At 45.0% G+C, this 25,976-nt stretch overlaps 1 protein-coding gene across 6 annotated transcripts in view; it reads left to right on the forward strand.

The window, feature by feature from the left end:
- LOC137305457 (RNA binding protein fox-1 homolog 2-like) overlaps positions 1-20,562 on the forward strand; it is a 246,542-nt gene extending 225,980 nt beyond the window's left edge. For 4 of the 6 annotated variants that reach the window (XM_067974292.1, XM_067974295.1, XM_067974294.1 and 1 more), the window contains 3 exons: positions 3,997-4,061; positions 7,978-8,050; positions 17,058-20,562. In XM_067974292.1, coding sequence (XP_067830393.1) covers positions 3,997-4,061; positions 7,978-8,050; positions 17,058-17,102 — 183 coding nt within the window. In that variant the 3' untranslated portion in view covers positions 17,103-20,562. Of the gene's footprint in view, positions 1-209; positions 253-3,996; positions 4,065-7,977; positions 8,051-17,057 lie in introns of those variants that run through there. The other 2 variants (XM_067974291.1, XM_067974293.1) reach the window with 2 other exon arrangements.
- The last annotated feature ends 5,414 nt before the right edge of the window (positions 20,563-25,976 follow it).

Genomic DNA, 25,976 nt, shown 5'->3' on the forward strand with positions numbered 1-25,976 from the left:
AGAGTAAATCTAACGAGTGTTCAATCATTTCAATGTGTGTAGTTGTACAGCCTATGAATGTCTCTTGTTTTATAGTTATAGTGTTAAAGCTTCAGCAGTGTAAAGCACCCTCTAATAATAGAATGGCTTTATCCAAGGAGGGTCTCTCTCTTTTCAGTTGTTTCTTTTCCAGCCTCGTCGCCAATGTTCTTCCCTGTGTTTTGTTATAGAATAGTGTATCAGGAACCAGTGTATAGCAGTAAGTTACCGCAGGTATGATAGAAACGTGTGAAGAGACCAATCACACAGATTGTGGATTGCAGTGAAAAATCCTACTAACAGCAAAGACTGCAGTTAGGGATGGGAGCAGGCACCAAATGGAAATACAGCATTCCCGCAGAATGCTCTGATTTCAGCAGAGATTAACACAAACTAAAAAAAAATCCCCTAATAATGAATATAATTGGTAAGTTTATAGTGTGGGCTCGTGTCTATTAGAGACTGGCTCAACACATTTCACTTTGAATCATTAAAAGAGCTGTGAAGGAGAGTGTCTTGTTCTGTCAGTCTAATTATAGATTAGTGTAACAGAGCAGTGCCCAGGCCTCATCCAAAAGAAATTACTTTCATCTCATCTGTTTAAGTGGAATGGAGATCTGGATATCCAAAGTGAAAGAACAGTGTTCTGCCGTACCTTGGCACTCAAGAGGTCACCTCATTTAGTCAACATGAGTTGGAGATTTTTTTTTAAATCTACTTTTTGGAAAAAACCTCTCCCACACCCCTTTCCATGACTAAGCAGTCAATTGGAAAGTGACTTGTTTGCTCCCAGACTTCTGGCAACCCCACTGGGAACCTGTGCAGTAGGGACTATGTAAGAGAGGCCTAGGGTGACTCGCCCTTCAATCTTTTTCCCCTTCCTCACCATTAAACTTGCCCGGTTGCAGACGTGAATGGCTGATTAAATATACTTTGCTACCTAATACCCATTTTAGTCGACTGCTGAAAGACTGGAATATCAGGGTCTCAGACAGTCACAGGAAACAGAGAATTATAATAAAAGCAAAATACTGCGGATGCTGGAAATCTGAAATAAAAACAGAAAATGCTGGAAATATTCAGCAGGTCAAGCAGCATCTATGGAGAGAGAGTTATTATAAAAGCCTTGTTTACAGTGGGGCTTGGAAGAAATCTTTAAGGACACATGTCTGTAATAAGAGAGATGAATGAGGTGATAAAAATTCTCCATTTAAAAGAGTGGAAGCAATATCAGTGGGAAATGTGAAACCAGCCTGCAGTACATTAATCATGCAGGAGAGTGTAGATAAAACCTAATGGGATCCAAGCATCGAATTCCAATGAACCAAGTCACTTTCATTCACTCCAGTGCATCACGGCACAACGCATCATCCTTTCCCATTAATTCATGTTTCAGTGCACATGACTAAGTCCCAATTCAGTGGCTAACTTCAGATGTTCAGGTGTTTCTTGTGATGCACAATAAATATTTAAATACACTTCAGGTAGAGTTGTTGCTATCTGATCACTTTTCATATGCGGCCTGTGCAAGTCATGTTCAAGGCCTCTGATTTTCTGTTTTCATGGAGATGCAATTTCAGAATGTGATCCGCAAAACACTGGTAAAAATTCCAGAATCTGATATAATAAAAACTGAATTTGATTTATTGATGTAGAACAGTGGCCCTGTTAATAATCCAGACAAGTTTCATCATTAGAGTCTTAAAGCCATCTCTGCTCTCCCACAATTGTTACATTTTCTACAGTAATATATGTGGATTAAAAAATCCCTTAATTCTGCCACATTGATTTTGGAGAGCGTCAGGTGGGGCAGTCCAGCCTACTCACACCTGCACAGGCACAACCAATACCACTCTGTTTGGTAATAGATGGGGTGCTTTTTACCCCAGTTCTCTTTCCTCTTTGAAGGTGCTGACTGTTGCTGGGGTATGGTTTTGACAAGGTTTCATCTCACCCAAGTGGCTTTTCTTCACATTTGAATCTAGACAGTATGTATCAGCAGGCTATTCAGCTGTGGAGGACACTCGAACTGAGCCAGATCCTGCTTTCTTTCTTGCACACACTTCTAGTGGGGTCGCTGCATAGCGATCAGGAGCAGTAATTTTCCATCCCTAGTCCAGAAACACTCTGGCAGTTTATAGTCTCCCATCTGTTGTCCCCTAATGCTGCACAGACTGGAAAGTGAAGCTGAGATCTTCTGATGTGTGTGGTTCAGTTACACACCAAGCAATGCATTTACCCATTGAGCAATCAAGGCACTGTTTCCACACTTCTACTCCCCTTGAAGTAAGAGCAGATATCTGGCAAATGTACTGCAGTTCCATTTTCTACCAAAGTGCCAAAACAGTGAATACAGTTGAGGCTGTTATTCGACTCCCTCCTCCTCTGATCATACACTATTGTGGGATATAATTACCAGTGGACCCTGCCATTAATAGGATCATCATTGAAGATAAATTAGAACATTTTATAGAACATAATTGTACAGGTGAGAGGATTAGTGTTAGATATTACCATTTCATTAAAAATTAGCACTTTTTCCCCCCTTTTGCAGGTCAGTAATAAAACTGTGTTAAAAGAATAATTCCCAGCAAGCAGCTGCTACTTTAAGCAATCAGTTTTCCACAGATACCTGATAAATATGCTATAGAGTTTGGTTAGTATCTCGGCTCCCATCTCTAACTGCAACGAGAACTTTTAATGTGGTTTGCTTGGCGTGAACGTTAACCTCTTAGGTACGCGGGAGAGGCTGCAATGGGTGAATGGTGATCGTGAATGTTTATTATATTTTCATATACATTTATTTTTATATATATATATATAATACTGAGAATCGTGGCTGCACGCTCTAGTAATCCAGGCTGTTTCCTTCACTCGGCTTGCCATAGCGAATAGGGCTGAGGGCCGTCCTCTGGAGAATGCTGGGACGGCCAGAGTTAGTCTGTGGATCATTTGGTTGGTGATTGCTAGTGCTGTAGATTCGGACATTCGCATGCTCCGATTTCTCCTGATTGACAGATACCACAGCTTGACTATTTAGAAAATAAAAATTCATTTGTACTTGCATATTAAATGCAAAATTTTATTTTTTAAAACTGCATTTGTTTTAATATAGTTAGCATACTTGGGCTACAGAGGCAATTATCCATCAAATCAGTTTGGCAATGCTATAACAAAAAATTCCTAGCACTGTTCAAAAGCTCCTCCAGTTTTGTACATCTGTTAGAGATTTCCTGTTCATTAAACTTCATTTTTTCCCCACCCCCAATAGCTCTGTTGGTGAAGGCACATGCAGTGAAGACAGCTGCACTTGGCCTCCGAATCCCTGCCCTATCTAGTGACCTTTATTACTGTACGTGTAGATGTTGACCATGAACATGTTCAGGCACATCTGTGATGTTCTGCATGAGTTATATAGCCTGCTGACATTCCCTGGCTCACTTTATTGAGGACTGAGCATTTGGGTGGGGTACTGCAACCCATGGAACTGTACCCCAGTACCCTGTGGTGAGATAAGGAAAGGTGGGGGTGGAATTAGAAAAATAAAACTGATCCTTTTCTCTCGATTTCTGCTTTTCCCAACGGTCAAAGTGCCAGCCAGGACCCATGTTAGACCTGAATTACTTGCACAGTGATGAGTGGGGAGAGGCATATGTCATTGAGGACCCTGAGTGAGGGAGGGGCGGGGCGTTTTAGCTGAGACCCAGGTTAGTTGCACAGTCAGCAAAGACTCGGGCTAATTGCAGTTGGCAGCCTTTATCTAAATCTTTGGACTTCAGGGGTCAGCTTTTCAAAATGTTGCCACTAAAGAAATTTTTACGCTATTATTCTATAAATCAAAAAAAGTTTAAAAGGTGCCTGCATCAATTTTTACTTCAAAATTTGTAATATATGAAACAAATGCAGTTTTTACTATTGCTTTGGTGTGCGGTATAATCATGTCGCAGTGTTCTTAGACATCTTCTTATTTGTTCCCAGGGTGGATATGCAGCATATAGGTATGCACAGCCAGCAACTGCTACTGCAACTGCATATAGTGACAGGTAAGAACCAGGCCTGCCCATCTCTCACTTTTCTCACTGTCTGCTTCCGCAGTATTAATTTTAGCAGGAAGGGTGTCTGTTCTTTGTTGTCACGGTGAGCTCTCCTTACCAGATGATATCACAGTGCAGCTCCAGCCTACATTAGCTCACTATGGACTTTCCAATATGGGTTTAGTAGGGCTTCTCTGCTTGGGAGCCATAAACAACAGGCATCATTTCTGAGACTGTGATGTATCAAAGGTTGTTGTAATGTAAGCTGCGTTACTGAGAGTGCTTTGTATGGATTATCCATTAGTGAGTGAACTGCCAGCACTGCACATTATCCCGGAGACAGTGTCATTCTTCATCCTTCACATAACACTAGAATGAAATGGCTGTCAGATCGGAGACAAGAAAACAAAAAGAAATCAGGAGGGATGAAGGCCCGTTTAGGATGTGTTATTTCTGTCGAGTTTTCTGACAGTTTTTCTCCCCTTCTTCCTCCTGCTGATGGGATATGGTTTCACCGACAGAAGTCATTCCAGTGCCTTTCTCAACCGTTATTTATGTATGAGTCTTAATGGTGAGTGTCCTGTGATGGGGCTTATTTAGTGAGCAAGTTAAAGAACAGCTGGAATGTTATAAATGTCACTAGCAAAGCCTTGCATCTAGCCAGGAACAGCTTCTTGGGATAGACATAGCTCCTTCCCCCTCACCCTAGACAGGCGGTAGGTATTATGTACTTTAATAGCTTGTTCTGTGGCACCTGCATGTATCCAGGATCTGAGAATCTAAGCAAAGACCAAACCATGCAGACAATAAAAAAAAAATCCTATTTTTGATACTCTTGCCCCAACACTCCAATAGTGACTTCTCCATACAGCCCCACTGGGGCTACGGTAGATGACTGTCCAGCTTTTTACATCATTTGGGAGGAGATTGTGATTTGCTTAGGACCGAGAAACTCTGCACGTTAGTCCAATCTACTTTGAGGTGCAAATCTCAAAATTCAGGAGAAGCATCTGTTAATATTTCTTGGAAACCATCATAGCTGCTGAGATTTGTTAGCTGCAGCAGCAATTGGAGAGCATCCAGACAATGGGGAAGGAAAGTTTTACTTGTGCTATTTTATATGAGGGCCACTTTCGTAGACATCTGATTTCTTACGGCATTTCTCAAAAGGAGCACTTCAGGTTGTGACTTGCCACAAATTACGTGGCCAATCTCCTGGGAGATTGACTGGGTACAGTCAACCTCAAGGATCCCCTTCGGCTCATCTTTTAGCCAAGGCACAGACCACCTTATGGCAAGGTTCTGTTTTATAGGGAAGCTTTCCACCACTTATTGGCCTTCATGTTAGTGAAAAATCTTTTTTTTTCCACAATTACTCCTTGTGATTTTAGTCTGGTCCTTCACAAATTAATGTGCTCTTCTTTTGAGTCTCTCCTGGAATCATAGAAATCACTACACAGAAGGAGGCCATTCAGCCCCAGGCTTTTGTGCAATGCTAGCACTTCAACCAGAGCTATGTATTCTGATCCCTTTCTCCATATCCTTCTTTAATATTCATTCTTTTCAAATACTTATCCAATTCCCTTTTAAATGACTTTATAGCCTCTGCCTTGTAGTACTGCATTCCATATTCTATAACCCTCTGTCAAAAAATTCCTTCTAACTCCCTCTGTTGTTGTCATGGTATTCCTGAGTTTATGCTTCTTTGTTACTGATTTGGCAGAGAAAATAAACTTTCACTATTTATCCCCTCAAAACCTTTCATACTTGGAAATCTGTATTAAATTCTCCCCCCCCCCCTTAATCATCTCTGTTCCAGTGGAAAAAGCCCTAATTTTTCAAGCCTTTCTTCATAATTAAAAATGTTAATTCCTGATATCCCTAGTGAATCTTTGTTGTATCCATTCAATGGTTCTAATATCTTTCCTGTATTGTGGTGCCCAGAAATGCATCCAGTACACCAACTGTAGTCTAACCCACATCTTGTACAAATTCAACAACAACAACTCAGATTTATATAGCGCCTTTAATGTAGAAAAACCTATCAAGGTGCTTCACAGAAGTGTAATCAGACAAGAAGTTCAACACCACTTTCTTAAGATCATAAGAAATAGGAGCAGGAGTAGGCCATACGGCCCCTCGAGCCTGCTCCACCATTCAATCAGATCATGGCTGATCTTCAACCTCAACTCCACTTCCCTGCCCGATCCCCATATCCCTTGATTCCCCTGGAGTCCAAAAATCTATCTATCTCAGCCTTGAATATACTCAACAACTCAGCATCCACAGCCCTCTGGGGTAGCGAATTCCAAAAATTCACAACCCTCTGCGTGAAGAAATTCCTCCTCATCTCAGTCTTAAATGGCCGACCCCTTATCCTGCGACTATGCCCTCTAGTTCTAGATTTAGGTTCTTATTTTTATATTCAATCCACACATACCTATATAAATAAAATCCAGAATCCTATTTGCCTTTTATAGCATTTTCTACTTGTATTCCCACATTTAAAGGTCTCAGTACATGTGACTCAAATTTCTAGTGTGGAAAAGCATATGATTATTATCTTGGTTTAAGCAAAAAGAATGAATGAGTTGCAGGCACTAATTTGGTGCAGCTGTAAAAATGAACTCCATTTTTATCTTGGGTTTTCTTTCCCCAGTTCCATCTCTCTACCTGCCACCCCAGGCTTATGAGGAGCAACACAGTTTAGACTATGGAAGCCTGTATGGTTTTTTTGTTAACTGCATATGCATGTAAAAATCTTGCTAATTCTTTGTAATCTGTCTTCAGGCAGTGGGGAAAGACATCATCATACAGAAACTGTCTGAGTATGGTGCAGTGCATTCTTTACTGTTACCATCTTGCAGGTAGAAAACTTTCCAGTTTGATCAAGACCTATTCTATGAGTTCAACTGTGACTTCTTGGGTACATTTCAAACGAGTCTTGGTTGAAAATATTTATCAAGCAACTGCTTGAAGTAACTTTACAAAGCACCATTGTTTGGGTCTGTGTCGAGGATGATTTACAGCTTAGCAGGTCAGTGCTGGCTGCAGGCAGTAATGTAGGGCTAAAGGGCCTCCCTCAGTCAATTAGAACAGGCTCACTTTTCAGTCATATGTAGAGATTTGATATGTGAAGGAAGACACATTACCCATCCAGAGAGTCATCTCATTCTTTGAAGCTTTCACTTGGTGAGAACCCACCGTATCATCTTCACTGGCTCTTTTTTGGAGGGGTTCCTCACTGTGTTACCTGACTCTCCATCTGCTTGGATTCACTGTGCAGTGTACACATGGCATATACAGCTTGGGAAGGGTCGGGTTTGGGAGGACGATGTCTTAATGTCATTGCATCATGGATGTAAAAATGTCTCAAATGATTTTCCCTTTGCCTGAACTGGCACATTGGTTCAATCCTAATGGTATGTGGCAGGTGCTCCAGATTCAAAGAACGGTGGTCACTTTTCACAGGGATGAGCCAGTCTAACAGTGGCTCGATCAGACTGATTATTTTTGGGGGAGAGAAGAATTTTCTCCCGATTGTGGTGTCTCGAGCTGAATTCAATAGGCATTTGTGCTATCTGGTACCTCAATAAGTGGCCATTCTCATGAATAGTCTGTCAGAAGGTGTTTCTACTGTGGGGCAACAAACCTGGGTCTAATCTCACCCTCAGTCAGCATCAGCGCCTTCCAGCAAGCTTCCTGGATAGTAGTCAAGAGCAGAAACCCTGCCTGAATTTCTCTGCCAAGCCAGAGTGCTGAGACCAATTGTAGAATACCTCACCACTGCTCCTTGATGAGAGGTAACATAAGCACAAAACAGGGAAGGGACCTGGGATCTTGCTGGTTTGTATGGTTTGATACTACAGAGGTAATGCATTTCTGCTTTTATATTTCAAATGAATTTGTTGATGTCTTTTTGCAGCTACGGGCGCGTTTACACTGCAGACCCATATCATACACTCGCTCCTGCTCCCACCTATGGAGTTAGCGCTGTGGTAAGTGAACTCTTACACATTTTTAAGATTCAGTGTTACATTTTTTTTACAACAAATTTCATTTATTATCAACTTTAATGTAGAAAAACATCCAAGATGCTTCACAGACGTGTAATAGACCAGTCAAGTCTGGAAATGACGAAGGCATGGATGAGGGTTTCTGCAGCAGATGGACTGAGGTGGGGTGGAGAAGGGCGATATTACAGAGATGGAGAGAATATAGGTCAGAAGCTCAGCTCCGAGTCTAATCGAAGGTTGCGAACAGTGAACAGTTCGGTATAATCCGAAGCTGGGCGGGGAGAGGGGTGTAGTCGGTGGCAAGTCTGCGGAGTTTGTAGTGCAGGCTTCGGTCCTCCCAATGCTTAACTGAATGAAATTGACTGGATGTCGGACAAGCAGTCTTGCAACACACAGGTGATGGAGAGGTAGATCTGGGTGTCGTCTGCGTACAACTGGAAGTTCACCGCATGTCTTCAGATGTCGCCAAGAGGCAGCTTGTAAATGAGGATGAAGCGAGGGCAACGATAGATACTTGGGGGCTCCAGAGGCAGCAGTGCAGCGGCAGGAAGAGAAGCTATTGCTGAAGATGCTTTGGCTATGATTGAATGGGTAAGAGTGGAACCTAGTGAGGTCGGTCCTTCTGAGCTGGACAACGGAGAAAAGGCATTGGAGGATGATGGTGTGGTCAACCATGTCAAAAGCTGCAGAGAGATCAAGGAGGGATAATACACCAAGGTCACAGTCACAGAGGACGTCATGTCTGACTTTGATTAGGGCCATTTCAGTGCTGTGGCAGGGGGCAGAAACCTGATTGGAGAGATTCAAATGACAATCTGGGACAGAATTAGAAATGGACGAGTGTGGATTAATTAGGGAAAGCCAGCACGGATTTGTTAAAGTCAAATCATGTTTAACTAACTTGATAGAGTTTTTGATGAGGTAACGGAGAGGGTAGATGAGGGCAATGCGGTTGATGTGGTATATATAGACTTTCAAAAGGCATTCGATAAAGTGCCACATAATAGGCTTTTGTCATCAAGATTGAAGCCCATGGAATAAAGGGGTCAGTAGCAACTTGGATACAAAATTGGCTAAGAAACAGAGAGTAGTGGTGAACGGTTGTTTTTCAGACTGGAAGGAGGTGTACAGTGGTGTTCCCCAGGGGTCGGTACTAGGACCAGTGCTTTTCTTGATATATATTAATGACTTGGACTTGGGTGTACAGGGCACAATTTCCAAATTTGCAGATGACAGAAAACTTGGAAGTGTAGCAAACAGCGAGGAGGATAGTGATAGACTTCAAGAGGATATAGAGACGCTGGTGGCATGGGCAGACACGTGGCAGATGAAATTTAAAGCAGAAAAATGCAAAGTGATACATTTCGGTAGGAAGAACGAGGAGAGGCAATATAAACTAGAGGCACAACTCTAAAAGGGGTACAGGAATGGAGAGATCTGGGGGTATATGTGCACAAATCGTTGAAAGTGGCAGGGCAGGTTGAAAAAAACGATTAAAAAAGCATACGGGATCCTGGACTTAATAAATAGAGGCAGAGTACAAAAGTAAGGAAGTCATAACAAACCTTTATAAAACACTGGTTCGACCACAACTGGAGTATTGTGTCAGTTCTGGGCACTGCAATTTAGGAAATATGTGAAGGCCTTAGAGAGGATGCAGAAGAGATTTACTAGAATGATTCCAGGGATGAGAGACTTCAGTTACGTGGATAGACTGGAGAAGCTGGGGTTGTTCTCCTTGGAACAGAGAAGATTGAGAGGAGATTTGATAGAGGTATTTAAAATTATGAAGGGTCTAGACGGAATAGATAGAAACTGTTCCCATTGACGGAAGGGTCAAGAATCTGAGGACACAGATTTAAGCTGATTGACAAAAGAACCAAAGGTGACATGAGGAAAAAATTTCTTATGCAACAAATGGTTAGGATCTGGAATGCACTGCCCGAGGGGGTGGTGGAGGCAGATTCAGCCGTGGCTTTCAAAAGAGAACTAGATAAGTACTTGAAGGAAAAAAAATTGCAGTGCTATGGGGAAAGGGCAGGGGAGTGGTACTTGCTGGATTGCTCTTGCATAGAGCTGGCACAGACTCGATGGGCCGAATGGCCTCCTTCCATGCTGTAACCTATGATTCTATGGAGTTGTGGGAAAGATGATCACCGATTTGGGATGTGATAACACGTTCAGGGACTTTGGATAGGATAGGGAGGTAGGAGATGGGGTGGTAGTTTGCAAGGACAGAAGGGTCAAGGGTGGGCTTCTTGAAGTGGGGGGTGATGACAGTGGATTGGAAAGGGAGTGGACAGTACCTGAGGAGAAGGAACCATTTACAATATTAGCTAGCATGGGGGCCAGGAAGAGATTGGGTGGTCAGCAGTTTAGTGGGAGTGGGTCAAGGGAGCAGTAGTGAGCTCTCATGGATTAGATGAGTTTGGAGAGGGCCTATGGGGAGATGGAAGAGAAAGTAGAGAAAGATGTAGGGGCAGGGTGAGCCTGAGGGAAGGTTTGGCCTGGTGAACAAGGGGAAGGGGAAGAAGCAACAGAGGCTGCTTCAACCTTGGTGACAAAGAAGTCCATGCGCTCCTCACACTTTTTGAAGGTAAGGGGTTAAAGGGGACAGTTGGAATTGGAGAAAAGAAGCCGGGGATTATCTTCACACTCTAGAATGATCTCGGAGTAGTGGGACGTTTCAACAGAGGAACGTGAAGCCCAATAGCACTTGTTGTGGAGCAGTCAGATCTGCTGATGGATGGATGGCTAAACCAATTGTGCACTAAATATACTGAAGTCTGCATCTTTTGGACTTGAGGAAGCACAGTTGGGGAACATACCAGGGGGACCACCAGAATGGCAGTGTTACTGGGGGCAAGGGCATCAAAGGTGGAAGTGTGATGGAGTGGTTCAGCAAATCGACAGCTGCAGAAGCAATGTGACAAATGGAGGGCCAGAGACTAAGCAGTTGGGATTTTGAGAGTGCAATTGTAAGTGACCTGGGGGAGAGTTTTTCCTAGAGGCAAACACAGAAATAAGCGGTGTTGGAAGGGATAGGGGGATGTAGGATACAAGGAAGTGCTTGGAGTTAGTAATTGTTAGTAATTGAGACATGATAATCCAACTAAACTATACTGCACAAAAAGCTGAGTACATCTTAAAGAACTGAAACATGAAACAATTACAACAACACGACAAGTAGTGAGAACAGTAAAGTAGGAAAGATGCAAGAGAGGCAGAATATGAATGGGGGTGGGGAGGAGAGAAACCCGGAGTCCCACAGATCTCTTTCCATCTCCACCCTCAGAATGGTGGTATGGGACCTGAGTCCCACGTGGGCCAGACTGTATAGGGACTGCAGGTTCCCTTCCCTTAAGGACATTAGTGAGCCACTTGGGATTTTACAACAATCCACAGCTTTCCCGCTGCTAGCGGATTCAGTGAATTCAGTTTCACAACTTGCCATGGTGGGATTTGAACTCTCAACTCTGAGTTGGTAGCCTGTACCATAATCACTGAGCTACTTGTACCCAGAGTAAACTAGTGCAGTACCTGAGATGCCGGTGGCACAACACTTTAATACGCTGACATGCTGTGCTGTGAGCTAGCGGGATGTAGTTTCTCTCTCTCTCTCTCTCTCTCCCCCTCCACATTTCCCCCATGTAGCATGTTTCTGATTTCTGCTGGAGGCTGTTGCTGGGGCACAGTTCCAGTACCATTCTCCACGTGTAAACCTAGATAAAGAGTGCTGGCAAGTAAATTTGGCTATGGGGGCATCACAGCAGAGCCTGATTCTGCCCTCACTTGATAGCCAAGACATGCACTTGCCCGTGGGGAACACTGGACAGCAATCAGGAACGGGAGCCCTGGCTGAATTCTCTCCTCCCGCTTTCCGGTCCAGCGGCCCTGAACCAATTGTAGCAGCTGAACTGCTGCCTTGGCTGAGATCAGGCTTCACACAGACTGGGGATCGAGCCTGGAATCTTCTGACCTGTGTGGGTCAGTGCTACGTTGAATTGTGGAGTTGATTCCTTCAAAGGGGCAGGATGGTGAATATTTTTGGGTGGCTTATACATATACTGATGATATATGAACGACCCACTTGCTTGCATTCTGCAGGGATTGTATATGGCAGGCGAGGCTATGCAGACAGAGAGAGAATTAAAAGTAAAATGAGAATTTTTTTAAAAAAAATTTTAATCGCGAGGCTGAGTAAATTATTGCTGCTTTTCGATTAATAAAAGCACCACCTTTCTGCTGTTGGTCTGGAACTCTCTGGGAAGCAGGAAGTTGATAAACAATCAGTGTATGAAATCGTTCAAATTTTATGTGACTGCTGCCTGGGCCCCATCCATCCTCCTTAATTGAATCTGTCTCCAGACACACACCCAGTTAGTGTTATCAGGGAGCCTGAGAAATGTTTTAATTTCACCACATCTGTGTGGCTGATGTCCACTCGGGGCTATCTGATCAACGAATCTCTGGAACATACGTGCAGGCGCTGGGTTCAATTAAAGTGATTGATTAGTTTCTGATAGGTTAATGCATCACTCCAAGATTCAATTGGATCTCTGTACTCCTGATTGATGAGGTGGTCTGGAACAAAGTGTTTATTTCAGTTTCTCTCCACACCCCCCATAAATAAACAGGGCAGGTCTGAGAACTTTTTACAGGCGTACTCATCAGTTCTTTATGTTGTACTTCATTGATTTCTTTATTGACTTCATTTAAAGTCTCTCTGTTGAGCATGAGCTGATGAACAGAGCAGAGGGAATAGGCTGGTGATGCAGCATGCTGTGCACCTGAAGTATCACAGCAGAAGCTGGGGAGATGTGGGTTTCCTACTTGAAGTTTCTCATGTATTTTCTCCTGACATCAGCCAGCCTGAGTTGAGGAGAGGCAGTTCCTGCTTCCTGAACGTGTTGACCTGGGATAAGAGCAACAGGGTGAAAAGCCCAGGAGCAGGTTGCCTGTCAGCCTCTGCCCCAACCCTTTGATCACAAAATCTTTTAAAACAGCATCACTCAAGTCAGGAATTGTGGGAGACACTTTAAACTGCATTACTACAGAGGTCACTACAATTTTAATTTGCATGTCTTTTATTTAATATTTCAAAATATACTTTATTTCGTAAAATTTAAGGATACATACAGTTTGATGTAAATATCTCAATTCCAAAGCAATACAATTCAAAACAAAACAATACAATACGATCGTACACACTCTGATCCCAATATTACAATTCAAAAACAGTACATACCTTTCAATACATTCTGTACAATACCAGGTGGGATGGCCTTACATGGTGGCCTTTCCCCATAGAGCCTTTGCATAGGCCGTACCTCGCTTCATTGCGTCCCACAGCACATACTCCTGGACCTTGGAATGTGCCAGTCGGCAACACTCGGTCGTGGACAGCTCCTTCAGCTGGAAGACCAGCAGGTTTCGGGCGGACCAAAGGGCGTCCTTCACCGAGTTGATGGTCTTACAGCAGCGGTTGATATCTGTCTCGGTGTGTGTCCGGGGGAACAGCCCGTAGAGCGCAGCGTCCTATGTTACCGAGCTATCGGGTTGAAGCGGGACAGATACCAACACATCTCTCTCCACACCCCCTGCGCGAAGGGGCAGTCCATCAGGAGGTGGATGACGGTCTCCTCCCCGCCGCAGACTCTAGGGTAGCTCGGGGTGGCGCTGAGATTCCCTGCGTGCAGGAAAGACCGCACTGGGAGACCCTTCTCACCACCATTCAACCTACATCCTGGTGCCTGTTGGTCAGTTCCAGCGATGAGACGTTCTGCCAAATGGTTTCGACCGTCTGGTCAGAGAACTGTCCAATCAGATTCACCCCCTCCTTTCCCTGCAGGACCTCCAGAATGTTCCGTGTTGACCACTGTCTGACGCCCTTGTGGTCGAAGGGATTCCTCTTCAGGAACTTCTCCATCTGGGACAGTGGGGTTCATATAGCTGGACGGGATGTCCTGTGTCTGCTTGGCCAGCATGGACAGGTAGAAACTCAGCACTTGGTGTTTGCGTACTGGGGCTCTACACACATCCTGAGGCAGTCACACACACAGGTGGCCTTCAGAATCAGAGCGGCATTGGGGACGCTCTTCCCCTCTTTGTCTGGGGGCTTGTACATGGTGTCCCTGTGGACGCGGTAATTCTTGGACCTACAAAGTGAAAGATGTCTGGTAAATCACCATTGCTTTCTGCCTACGTTGTTGCTGTGCAGCTGGTCCGTCTGCATAGAACAGCTCCTACAGTCTCCTTTTGGTGTAGGTAGGTGGAAAAAATAGTTTCTCTCCCTTCTCCTGAAGGTGCTGGTTCCCCGGTCACCTGTCACCCTCTGATGTTTCACCCACTGGCCACTGACACATGACCCTAGACAGTGAGTATCGAGAGGCTATTCAAACAAAGGAGGCATCACAACCCAGTCTAATCCTGTCCTCACCCGACATGCACGGGGGCACTGGTTCGTGATTAGCAGTCCGATCATTGTTTCCCTCTCTCTAACCCAGGTGCAATGAGACCAGTTGTAGCAAAAACTTACAAATTCAGAGTGCAAACCGTTTCGAGCTTCCAAAAAATGCTCTGCCTCCCCAGCCCCACCCCCAACAAAGCTGCCGTTGAAGTTTGGAATTGATTTGAAGTCTGACTTCTAACCTCTGCGTACTTCTCTCAATCCTTCTCGTTTCCCCCACAACCCACCCCAAATAGAGAGCCATTTATTGGGTATCAGCCTTGCGCCATGTGGCAGTGAGAACTTACACTGCATGTTTTATTTTTGTGTTCAGTCTACCTAATTTGCAAAGCTCCTTGCCCCACAGTTGTGTCATCACCAATTGAAACCAGTTCTCAAAACAGACAGAAATGAGAGAAAAGTAAATTGTGTTTGGTACAAAAATAGGTGGAGTTGTCTGAAAGATTGTCTCTGAGCTGGCTGGGTGGGGTCAGCAAAGGGTTTCTAAACATGTCTTTAAGTGAAGCTGTAAAAGTGAAGATTAGCAGGCGTGCTGCGTCTGCTGCCTTGAGATGCACAAAAGGCTTCACATTTCCAATTCAGTTTTCTCAAATATTTTTCAGTTCTGCTCAACTTCATATATTTTCCCAAATAAAACAAAAAAGCTGCTGCAGGAAAAGTCCAATCAATCCAAGCTGCCTGTACATAATTCAGTGTGGCTGGATTCACCAGTTGGGATAAGTTTCCTCCTCTTGTGAAGGCACTGGCTCATGTTCAGCTGCAGTGCCAAGTGCCACAGCCGTCCTCCAGTAACTCCCCTGAGCGTAGGTGGTGAGTGCCACCAGGCAATTGGATCGTAGCCAACTGTGATTGTGCCCTTCCCCTGCTATCTGTACATGTACTTTCCAGCAAGAGCCATTGGAAAGTGATAAAGGGCAGGAATTCAGGCTGATTTTTTATATTTACTTTTCCCTTCCGTACCCCAGAGGTGCTGAGAACAATTGAACTATCTGATCAGTTCCCTGGCTAAGAACAGGCAACTCAGTACTAATTGAGAGTCAAATTTGGGGCGCTTTGATTAGTGGTAAGCTGGATGGCACTGTCACTAACTAAATCATTGTGGCGCTGGTTCTGCTTTCTTCTTTCTGAATGCTGCTGTTTAAGCATTAATTAGAGGTAAACTCGACGGGAATGTTGGATTTGAGTTTAAAAACTATTTGTGATGAAGCTGCATTAACTGTACACAGTTGGAATTGTGAGGCTATTTGAGACTGTGAGTGGAGCCACTGGTGTTCAGCTCCATTGCAATCTTGGACTTCAAGACTCCTATAAATCATCGCCTGTGATTCCATCAATGCTCCATGCATTTTTAAACAAAATTAAGTAAAGAAGTAAACAGAAAATATTGTTACGGTTCAGGCTTTTTTCTGAAGACTTTTGTGTGCACGGCCAAAGGCAGTTTCCTTAAGTAGACTGAGTCTCCTTAGACCAAGAACTGTGCCCTTGTACATGCCATGCATGGGTTGACTTGCCCAGGTTTAATAACAAACTCTAGTTATTCACCGGCAATCACACGAATCTCCACTGCATTTTGCTGCCTGTCCTGAAGGCAGAAAATAATCTGACATTATGTACAGGCTAAAACTATTAGATTTATTTACTGGTTCATTAACACGCAAACGTCAAATGAAAGAGCAAGGTACTGAATTTGCATAACGGTTAAAACAGTGAAATGGGAATCAGCCCATCAGGAGTTAGAAACCCTTTTTAGAACATAGTTTGTGAGCGTCTGAATTTGACTTGTGGGAGGCCTTCCAGATGCATTGTACAATGACCAATGCAAATCTCAGTTCATCCACAGAGTTCGAATCTCCTGCTAGAACTAAAAAGTGAGGAAGAATTAACCAGTACTGACATTAGATATCCAGAATCAAAGACATTGTAGCATGAGTGATTCCATGGCATGCTAACATTCACCCATTGTCTGGGTGCTAAGTATCTCTTGCTACCTTGACCATGTACAATTTAATTTTCACCAAGAGCAAAGTCCATTTCCTGACTAATCTCCAGAACAGTCAACAACTTTTATCTTCTGCCCTTTATTTGGTAGGTTTGATAGCTTCCATTTTAACTCTACCTAATTCAGAATTGTACGAAATAGACAAAATTTCCCTAATTCAGTAGCTCCTGAGTTAATTAATCCGGTCAGTAATTGAGGTTTGATCTCTGGTGTGTGCGGCATTAGTTGATCCTGTTAAGCATTTAAAGGGATGCTGCAGTTGGCTTCCCCATCCCTGGGCTGGGCAGGTCAAAATCAGTTCCTGCTGCCAGTACCGGTCTAACTTATGGATGTCAGGTGAGAGCATGATTGGACTTGAGCATGATGTCCCTGCAGTTAAATAGCCTGCCAACACTTACTGTCAAGGCTCACATGTGAATAATGGCCAGTCGGGCAAGCTGCAGTCAGTGGCTTCACGAGAAAAGAGAAATTAAATCTCAGGCTTTTACTTTGCTTTACTTATTGTTCTTTTCCTTTTCCAGGCTAGTTTATACCGAGGTGGATACAGCCGTTTCGCTCCCTACTAAAAGTGATGTGAACTCCTGCAATGGGAACAACCCCTTCCCAAGGCCTGGGTGTTGCAATATTACAAGTAGTGGAACTTTATAGCAACTCAACGCGAAAAAAAATACACGAGAAAGAGAGGAAATCATTACACGAGAGAGAGAGAGACCTACTTTTTTATACCTCATTATGTTCTTCTAAACATGTATTTTTTTTCCTTACGTTTCTGCCTTCATTATTTTTTTGTTCCAAAGATTGTGCAAACAGTTTTTAACTGTGGTATAAAAGTGCATTTCTTTGTGTGTGTAGTGACATTTATGAAATCAGCTTCATCAGACAAAAGAAAAAACAAACAAAAAAAATTAGTCACAAAAACAAGTTAGTGAAAGCCAAAAGTGAAATTGGGTGCCCATTGGAAGCTGGTCCCGAGTACTGCATATGTGAACAGCAGCAACGAAGGATTGTAGGTACCAAGAAACCTGGTGGCTATGGGAAGGGCATAGAATTTCACCACTGAATGGGGGTCAGTGCAGAACGGGGAGGGGGGGGTGGAAGATAGAAATGGCCCACGTGTGAGTTAATGGAGGCAGTTTTGTGTTGTGCTTTGTTTTTGTAGTGAGGAGAGCAGCAGCTTCCTCTGTTCACCGTTTTCAGAGTCGGTCAGCCTGCTAAATGGAGCCTTTTGGCACCTGACTAAACAACAGCAACAGCCAAAAAAATCATTTACAATCAACTGCAAAGTGGATGCAACCTGAACTTATGTTTTTCCTTTTAATGATTTGTTCCAGACTCAACACCGCCGCCCCCCCCACAAGTGATGTACATTTATCCTTTCTTTGACCTGAACAAATGTACTTTTAAAATAATTGATTAAATGCATTAGGATTCCAATAGATTTGCTCAGCAAATCCAAATGCAGCTAGTATCCCTCCTGCCCCCAACCCAACCTGGTGTCAGTGGGGCTGGTATTATACTGCACTGTCAGTTAACGCCATGGAGTTGAGATATAGTCCAGAAGTGTTGGCACTAAATGTGTGCATTTTAATTGCATCAGTCCTAGCATAAGGTTACTCAAATCGCATTACCCAATTCAGTTGTATCCCTATGTTTTTTAATGTGGCCTAGGGTATTGCTCTGATTCGCTGACACCCTTACATTCAGCAGACATACAGTTTGAAAACTTGTGACTTTTTAAATCAAACATTTTGTTAACTCTGATCATCAGTGCAGATTTTGTTGCCTTTTTGATTGTGGCCTTTGTTTCATTTACCTCTGTTTTCGGTGAGTACCAAAACCAGCAAAGGAGATGCTGCACAGAAAATGGTCATCTGGCTAAAGAGAGAAATAGGCCTGGCCCTGCCAATCTGGTGTAAAAAGAAAAGCAGGGGTGTGAGTTGGAGGGATGGATAGGAAGCTTGCTGCCAGCAGAGATTTGAGGGGGCTGGTCAGTCACCCTGTTACATCTTGTAGGAAGGCGTGAATTCCACACTACGTTGGCAAACATTTTAGAGGCATTCATGATGCCATTTCAGAAGTGTTAAAATTTTTAAAGAAGTTAAAAGTTGAGCAGGTATGAGAGAGTTAAATTCACTCGTTGAGGCTCCAGATCAGACTGAGGCTAATTGTTTTTTGTGCGAGCTCAGGGCTGGCCCAGGCCGTTCCATTCTCGGGGCCTCTGCACTTTGTTTGGAAGCCCCGTTTATATCCCTGCACTGGGAGATGTGGATTGAAAGAGAAGCGCACTTCCATGTTTAGAACAAGTGCAGTTGCTTCCAGAGCTTCTGATCATGCAGTGCCCAGCAACGTGGTATGTACTCCACCGGCTTAGTAAGCTATTTAAAAAAAATCAATCTTTGTTTAAAGAAAAAGGGACACTAGTTGTAGACACCACACTGCCGCCCTTAAATTATGATATTGTTTTGCAAGCCAAAGCGTGGTTTGTCGCTGTATGACAATTATGTTTTTTTTGTATATAAAATATTTTAGTTGTCATTGTAATGGGGAAACATTCACAGAAACGTCTCATCACAGAGGAAGGAATTTAAAATGGGAACTTGGCGTGTCGCTGGCTGCGACTCCCAGTAGCGCTCCTGTTAGTGTAGTCATGCATTTAAAATGTTACTATAGAAGAAGGAAAATGTAGAAGCCACAGATGGCTTGTATTAGTGGGAGGTGCTGTTCCGCTGGACGCCAGGTTCAATAATCACTTTCATTCCTACGACTACAAATCGCATTCTTTTACTTAGATTCACTTTTATATTATAACCAGCAGACATTTTAGTAACTTAGCACTACAGCTGCACTCTACTCCACTGACTACCAAGTAACCCAAGGCTAATGTTCTCACAGCAAATATTCTCTTTCCCAGATTTTTTTTTGCTTTGTAAGAGCCTCGAATGGCAGCTTTAGAATAGGCGGAATCTTTGGAGGGAACAATTTCAGATTAGAGTAAATGTTTTTTTCCCCTTTTTTTTAAAAAAGAAAGTAAGTCTTGCTTCTAGCAGGAATTGGCTATGTGTATCCAGTCAGCAGCTTACTGCGTTGGTAAAAGTCCAACAGCCCCATCCAACAAGTCCGGTTCTATGGGACTGACTAGTTTTATTTTGTTTTATTTGTTTTGTTTTGTGTTTGTTTGTGTGTGTGGTGTTTTATAAGAACATAAGAAATAGGAGCAGGAATGGGCCATACGGCCCCTCGAGCCTGCTCCGACATTCAATCAGATCATGGCTGATCTTCAACCTCAACTCCACCTTCCCGCCCGATCCCCATATCCCTTGATTCCTGTTTCGGAGGGTGCCCGTGTGTAGCCTGTGGCTGTATCCCTACTGGAATAGGAAACTCTCACTGTTGGGTGTTAGTGAGTAGGAGGTGTTACCACAGTGGCATGGCTGATGCTGATGCTTGAATCATTTTATCCTTCAGCCTTTTTTAAACAACATTTATTTCTTTCCATTTACTTGTAATACAGTTCACTCTACACGATCACAAACCTCCACAACTGAAAGATTCTGCTGACCATCGGGGAGCCAAGGAGGGGATCTGCTCTTCCAGCTCAGAGAGCAGAGGCTTGGTGGATGGGGGGAATTAGAAATTGTGCTGTGGTGCAGGCATTGGAAAGGGAATAAAATAGGAGAAAACACTAAACAGAATTTAAAAACCTTGCGCAGGTGGTATTTAACCTTCCTAGAAAACTAGTATCAACACTGTCCTTACCCCGATCCGCCTTGTTTTGTGAACGTTTCCCTGGAAGGTATGGTATATCGTATAGTAGCTTCATCACCGAGCAGTATTCATTGGGTTATAATTAGATATAATCATGAATGTTAAGTAGATAGGACATGGACTATTATTCATTTTGTATTACTTCCCATGTATAAATTATTGATCTTGTTGCTGGCTTTTATAAACTCGAAGGAGGGGGAATCCCTTCCTAACAGTAATAAAGCACTGTTTTTAAAATAAAACAAAAATGGTGAGAACACAGTCAGACTCCGCATGTGTTTGTGTGTGGGATGGATTGTTACTTGATTTGTTCTAATCACTGGATAAGAAATGAAGTTGCTATCTGTGGAATCCCTTGTTCGTTCTGAAAACCAAACATTTTCAGTTGTGCCAAAACTTTCAGTGGAACAGTATCTCCCGTTGCAGCCAATGGATGGCTGTGTGTAGCTGGGCAGCAGCCTGCAGTGTTACAGATGTACAGCATATCCACCTGCAATAATACAGGCAGCTGCTCACACCCCATCACCACCGAACGTTTATTTAGTGACCTTAAGGTAATAAACATAAGTTGCCTTACAGAAAGGGAAAGAAATGCAGAGTATTCATATCAGAAGAATTAGGGGCGAGGTAGATTTTGAGGAGGTTTTTATAGGTGGGGGAGGGTTTAGGGAGTGTTCCAGAGTTTAGGATAGACATGTAAGCTTGTGCTGCCAAAAGGGAGAATGGAGGCTGAGGAGATACAAAGGAGTCCGGCGTTTGAACAATGCAGGGTGTGTGCTGGCACATGGGGCTGGAGGAGGTCACTAATGAGTGGGACCATTAATTGGTTTTATCCCCTCCTAACCCACAGGCACTGAGGCAGACTGCCTTTCTTCTTTCTCCCCCCAAACCCCTGCCCTCATAACTTGGCACAGTCCAGGAGTTGAACCTGGGACCTTCTAGTTTGCAGTAAACCCTGCAGCCAGCTGATTAAACACTTGTTTTAAAATCTGAAATACTGAATTTATTTACTCCCAAAATGCCAATAGGTGAGCTTTAAAGACAGGTACGTTCAGAAAGGTTGGCAGGGAGTGATTCACAAGGTTCTCAGTGCGGTGGAACTGGGTGTGTTTTGGAGAAGGGAAATAGGTCTTTACAGGTGATTATGAACACGAAATCTAATTGAAGGGATCACATAACAATGAAGCGGATGTAGAATTGTTTATATAATCCATTCTGTTAATTGCATACCGAGTATTGGTCTCCACCCCTCCTCCTGAACATAGTGACTTGCTGGGTTCCATCAAACCCTTTAGTACCTCACCTAAGTGCCCATTTTTTATATGCAATCTAGATGGTGAATGTTAGGCTATTCTCCTGTGAGGGGTATCACAAAGATTCAGCCCATCTATTCCATCCTTCTGTACAAATTCACAATTCCCACATCACAGCATCTAACTGCTTCTTTAATAATTCGAGTGTTTACCTCCTAGGAGACCGTTCCAAATATTAATGACTTTGTGAGAAGAAGTGCTTTCTGACATTGGAGTTGAACTTTTCCCAGTTTCTACCTGTGTTTCCTTGTTCTGTAGCATTGTTTTAACTTGAAATAGTGCTCCAGATTAACTTTTTCAATTTCAGCTAGCATTATATATATCCTCTTTCATTCACCTCCTTTCAACACTGACTTTTTCCAACCTTTCCTCATAACTCAGTTCTTTGACACTAAAGATAAACTGTGATCCTTCTCTGCATCACTTCCAAGGCCTCTACCTCAATGACTTAGTTGCCGTCTAACCAGAGCACCATGCGGCTTCAGCGCACTGAGGTCAGACCTGCCCTTGGTTTAGCAATATCGCTCAGCATTCTGTTTGCTTTAATTACTGCTCGGGGGTGTCTGGATGTGTTCAATTCTATCACTCCCAGATCTCTCAACCTCTACCGTAGTTAGTTCAACATTATTCCTTAATAGCTATTTCCCTCATTTTTTTTCTTCCAATTCCTTCCACTTAATCTGTATTGAATTTCATCTGCCATGGTTCTGCCCACTTGCAAATATGGCCTGGGTACTTCTGCAATTCCCTGGCTTTTCATCAGAACCTACTGCCCACCCATCATTAGTAAGTTTGGCCAACTTGCATTGTTTCTGAATCCAGGCTGATTTAAAAACAAGAGGGGCCGAGGAGAGTGCCCCACCACTCACTACATTTCCTGATATCACGGTTTAACTTGTTCCCAGTGCTTTGGGCCAATTCCTTTCCAACCTCCCAAGTTTTACCTGGCACACCACACTACCGGTGTAATTTGTAAGTACCACTTTACCAAGGAACATTACAAGAAAAAATGAACTTAAGCCAACAGGTTTCATGCAAGAGATATTCATCACCACAAATTAGTCCTGTACCAGCAACAGAATTGTAACCACCAGTACTTCACCCTACTGTTATACAACCCAAAATGTTCTCATTAGACAGAATCCAAATTTGGACAGGAAGAATGTGCTGTGTGTTTCACACATTTAGCATCACAGAAATCCTAGGTCAAATGTGAGGATAGTTTTATTTCCATTGCAGCCATTCTCTCTGGGATGGAGGGAGGTGACGTGTGCAGTGGGTGTCAGAGGACAAACAAAAATGGCACCCCCCCCCCCCCCCCCCCCCACTCCCGAGTTCCAAAATTGAACGTTCAATTTTAGCAACTCTGATTTTTGATTGAGGTGTCTGAAAATTTGTAAACTGCCATCCAGAAACCAACGGTCTGGTTTTAATGTACATTTTTCCATTTACCCCCGTGCCTCACGATAGGGTGGTGGTATTCAGGTTTTCAATTAACTTTCAAAAGCAAAGCAAACCTCAGAATTTGACCTCAGATCCCACCCCACCCCACCCTTGACCCTATCCTGTTTTGGACTTGGGAACAGTGATGGCTATAATTCAAACTAGTACTTTAAAGTTTGAAATACCACTTCAGCTGCACTGACACTGGGCTTCATTTCACATTATGCTGGGTTACTTTTTCCTGTAGCTGTCCTGGGTTTCAGTGTTAAATAATAAACCCCCACCAGACAGAAAAGTTGGAAGTTTGGTGAGATAGAAAGAACTTTCATTTATAAAGCACCTTTCATGACCTTAGCATGTCCCAAAGTGCTTCGCAGCCAATGAAATATTTGAAGTGTAGTTGCTGTTGTGATGCAGGAAACCAATTTACGGCAGCTAATTTGTGCCCAGCAAGCTCCCACAAACAGTGATGAGTTAAATGACCAGATAATCTGTTTTAGTGATGTTGATTGAGGGATAAATATTGGCCAGGACATTGGGGACAACTCTCCTGCTCTTTTTCAAATAGTGCCATGGGATTTTTCACGTCCACCTGAGAGGGCAGACCTCAGTTTAACATCTTGTCTAGAAAACGATGCCTCTGCCAGTGCAGCACTCCTTCAGTGTTACACTGGGAGTGTCAGTCTAGATTATGGGCTCAATATCTGTGAAGTGAGCCTTGAACCCACAACCTCTGACTCAGAGGGGAGAGTGCTACCACTGAGCCTCGGCTGACAGGTAGTGCTGATTAAAACTAGTAGACTAAAAATCTGATGTGCTAAAACCAATGTGCTGAGTTTCTCTGCTGTTAGAAAGTGCTTGAAGTCTGGCCTGATGGAACTTTCTCAGTGGCAGTGACACCTGCTCTATCTGTATCCTTAACTTAACCAATCAGTACACTACAGCAAACACTGGAAAGAGAGGAGAGCGATTGCCACAAGCAATTGTTATCCACCCAGTCCTGGCCCATGAGCCAACGTTTTACCTGAAAATAGAGGAAGCTCTTGGTGACCAGAGCTATGTGAGAGCAGGGCAGCGGAATCACCAGGTCAGGGCGAGGGGAACTCAGACTTCGTTTCAACAACAGTCTCAATGAAAGTTGAATTCAGTGAAAATCTCCTGAATCAAAACGGCACAGAAGTTAAAAGCAATGACATCTAATATAAAATGAAGCAGCTTCCAGGAGATAAAAAGAGAAGCCATGAATGTTGGAAGTATGAAATTAAACCTGAGAATGCTGGTACTGTACAGCAGCTGAGTGGGGGGATGGAGGGTTAGGGGCCGAAGGGACAGGGGGGGCATCAGGAGGGGGTAAATGGACAGGGGTTCAGGAGGGGGATGAAGGGACGGAGGGTTTGGGGCTGAAGGGACAGGGGTTCAGGAGGGGGATGAAAGGACATGGGGTTCAGGAGGGGGGCAAAGGGACCAAAAGTGTTCAGGAGGGGGTGAGGGGGTTCAGGAGGGGGCGAAGGGGTGTTCAGGAGGGGGTGGAGGGGGGTTCTGGAGGGGGTGAGGGGTGTTTGGGAGGGGGGTTCAGGAGGGGGTGGAGGGGGGGTTGTGGAGGGGGTGAGGGGGGTTCAGGAGGGAGTGGAGGGGGTAGGGGGGTTCAGGAGGGAGTGGAGGGGGTGTTTGGGGTTCAGGAGGGGGTGAAGGGGGTTCAGGAGGGGGTGAAGGGGGTTCAGGAGGGGGTGTTCAGGAGGGGGTGAAGGGGGTTCAGGAGGGGGTGAAGGGGGTTCAGGAGGGGGTGAAGGGGGTGTTTGGGAGGGGGTGAGGGGTGTTTGGGAGGGGGTGAGGGGTGTTTGGGAGGGGGTTCAGGAGGGAGTGGAGGGGGGGTTGTGGAGGGGGTGAAGGGGGGTTCAGGAGGGGGGGTGGTGGAGGGGGTGAGGGGTGTTTGGGAGGGGGGTTCAGGAGGGAGTGGAGGGGATGAGGGGGGTTCAGGGGGGGGGGTTCAGGAGGGAGTGGAGGGGGTCTCAGGAGGGAATGGAGGGGGTGAGGGGGGTTCAGGAGGGAGTGGAGGGGGTGAGGGGGGTTCAGGAGGGAGTGGAGGGGGTAGGGGGGTTCAGGAGGGAGTGGAGGGGGTGAGGGGGGTTCAGGAGGGGGTGAGGGGGGTTCAGGAGGGGGTGGAGGGGTGGAGGGGGGTTGTGGAGGGGGTGGAGAGGGTGAGGGGGGTTCAGGAGGGGGTGAGGGGGGTTGTGGAGGGGGTGGAGGGGGGTTCAGGAGGGGGTGAGGGGGGTTCAGGAGGGGGTGAGGGGGGTTCAGGAGGGGGTGAGGGGGGGTTCAGGAGGGGGTGAGGGGGGTTCAGGAGGGGGTGAGGGGGGTTCAGGAGGGGGTGAGGGGGGTTCAGGAGGGGGTGAGGAGGGTTCAGGAGGGGGTAGGGGGGTTCAGGAGGGAGTGGAGGGGGTGAGGGGGGTTCAGGAGGGGGTGGAGGGGGGTTGTGGAGGGGGTGGAGGGGGGTTGTGGAGGGGGTGGAGGGGGTGGAGGGGGTGAGGGGGGTTCAGGAGGGGGTGAGGGGGGTTGTGGAGGGGGTGGAGGGGGGTTGTGGAGGGGGTGGAGGGGGGTTGTGGAGGGGGTGGAGGGGGGTTGTGGAGGGGGTGGAGGGGTTGAGGGGGGTTCAGGAGGGGGTTGAGGGGGGTTCAGGAGGGGGTGGAGGGGGGGTTCAGGAGGGGGTGGAGGGGGGGTTCAGGAGGGGGTGAGGGGGGGTTCAGGAGGGGGTGAGGGGGGGGTTCAGGAGGGGGTGAGGGGGGTTCAGGAGGGGGTGAGGGGGGGTTCAGGAGGGGGTGAGGGGGGGTTCAGGAGGGGGTGAGGGGGGGTTCAGGAGGGGGTGAGGGGGGGTTCAGGAGGGGGTGAGGGGGGGTTCAGGAGGGGGTGAGGGGGGGTTCA

Source organism: Heptranchias perlo, chromosome 40 (assembly GCF_035084215.1).
Source record: "Heptranchias perlo isolate sHepPer1 chromosome 40, sHepPer1.hap1, whole genome shotgun sequence".
NCBI lineage: Eukaryota > Metazoa > Chordata > Chondrichthyes > Hexanchiformes > Hexanchidae > Heptranchias > Heptranchias perlo.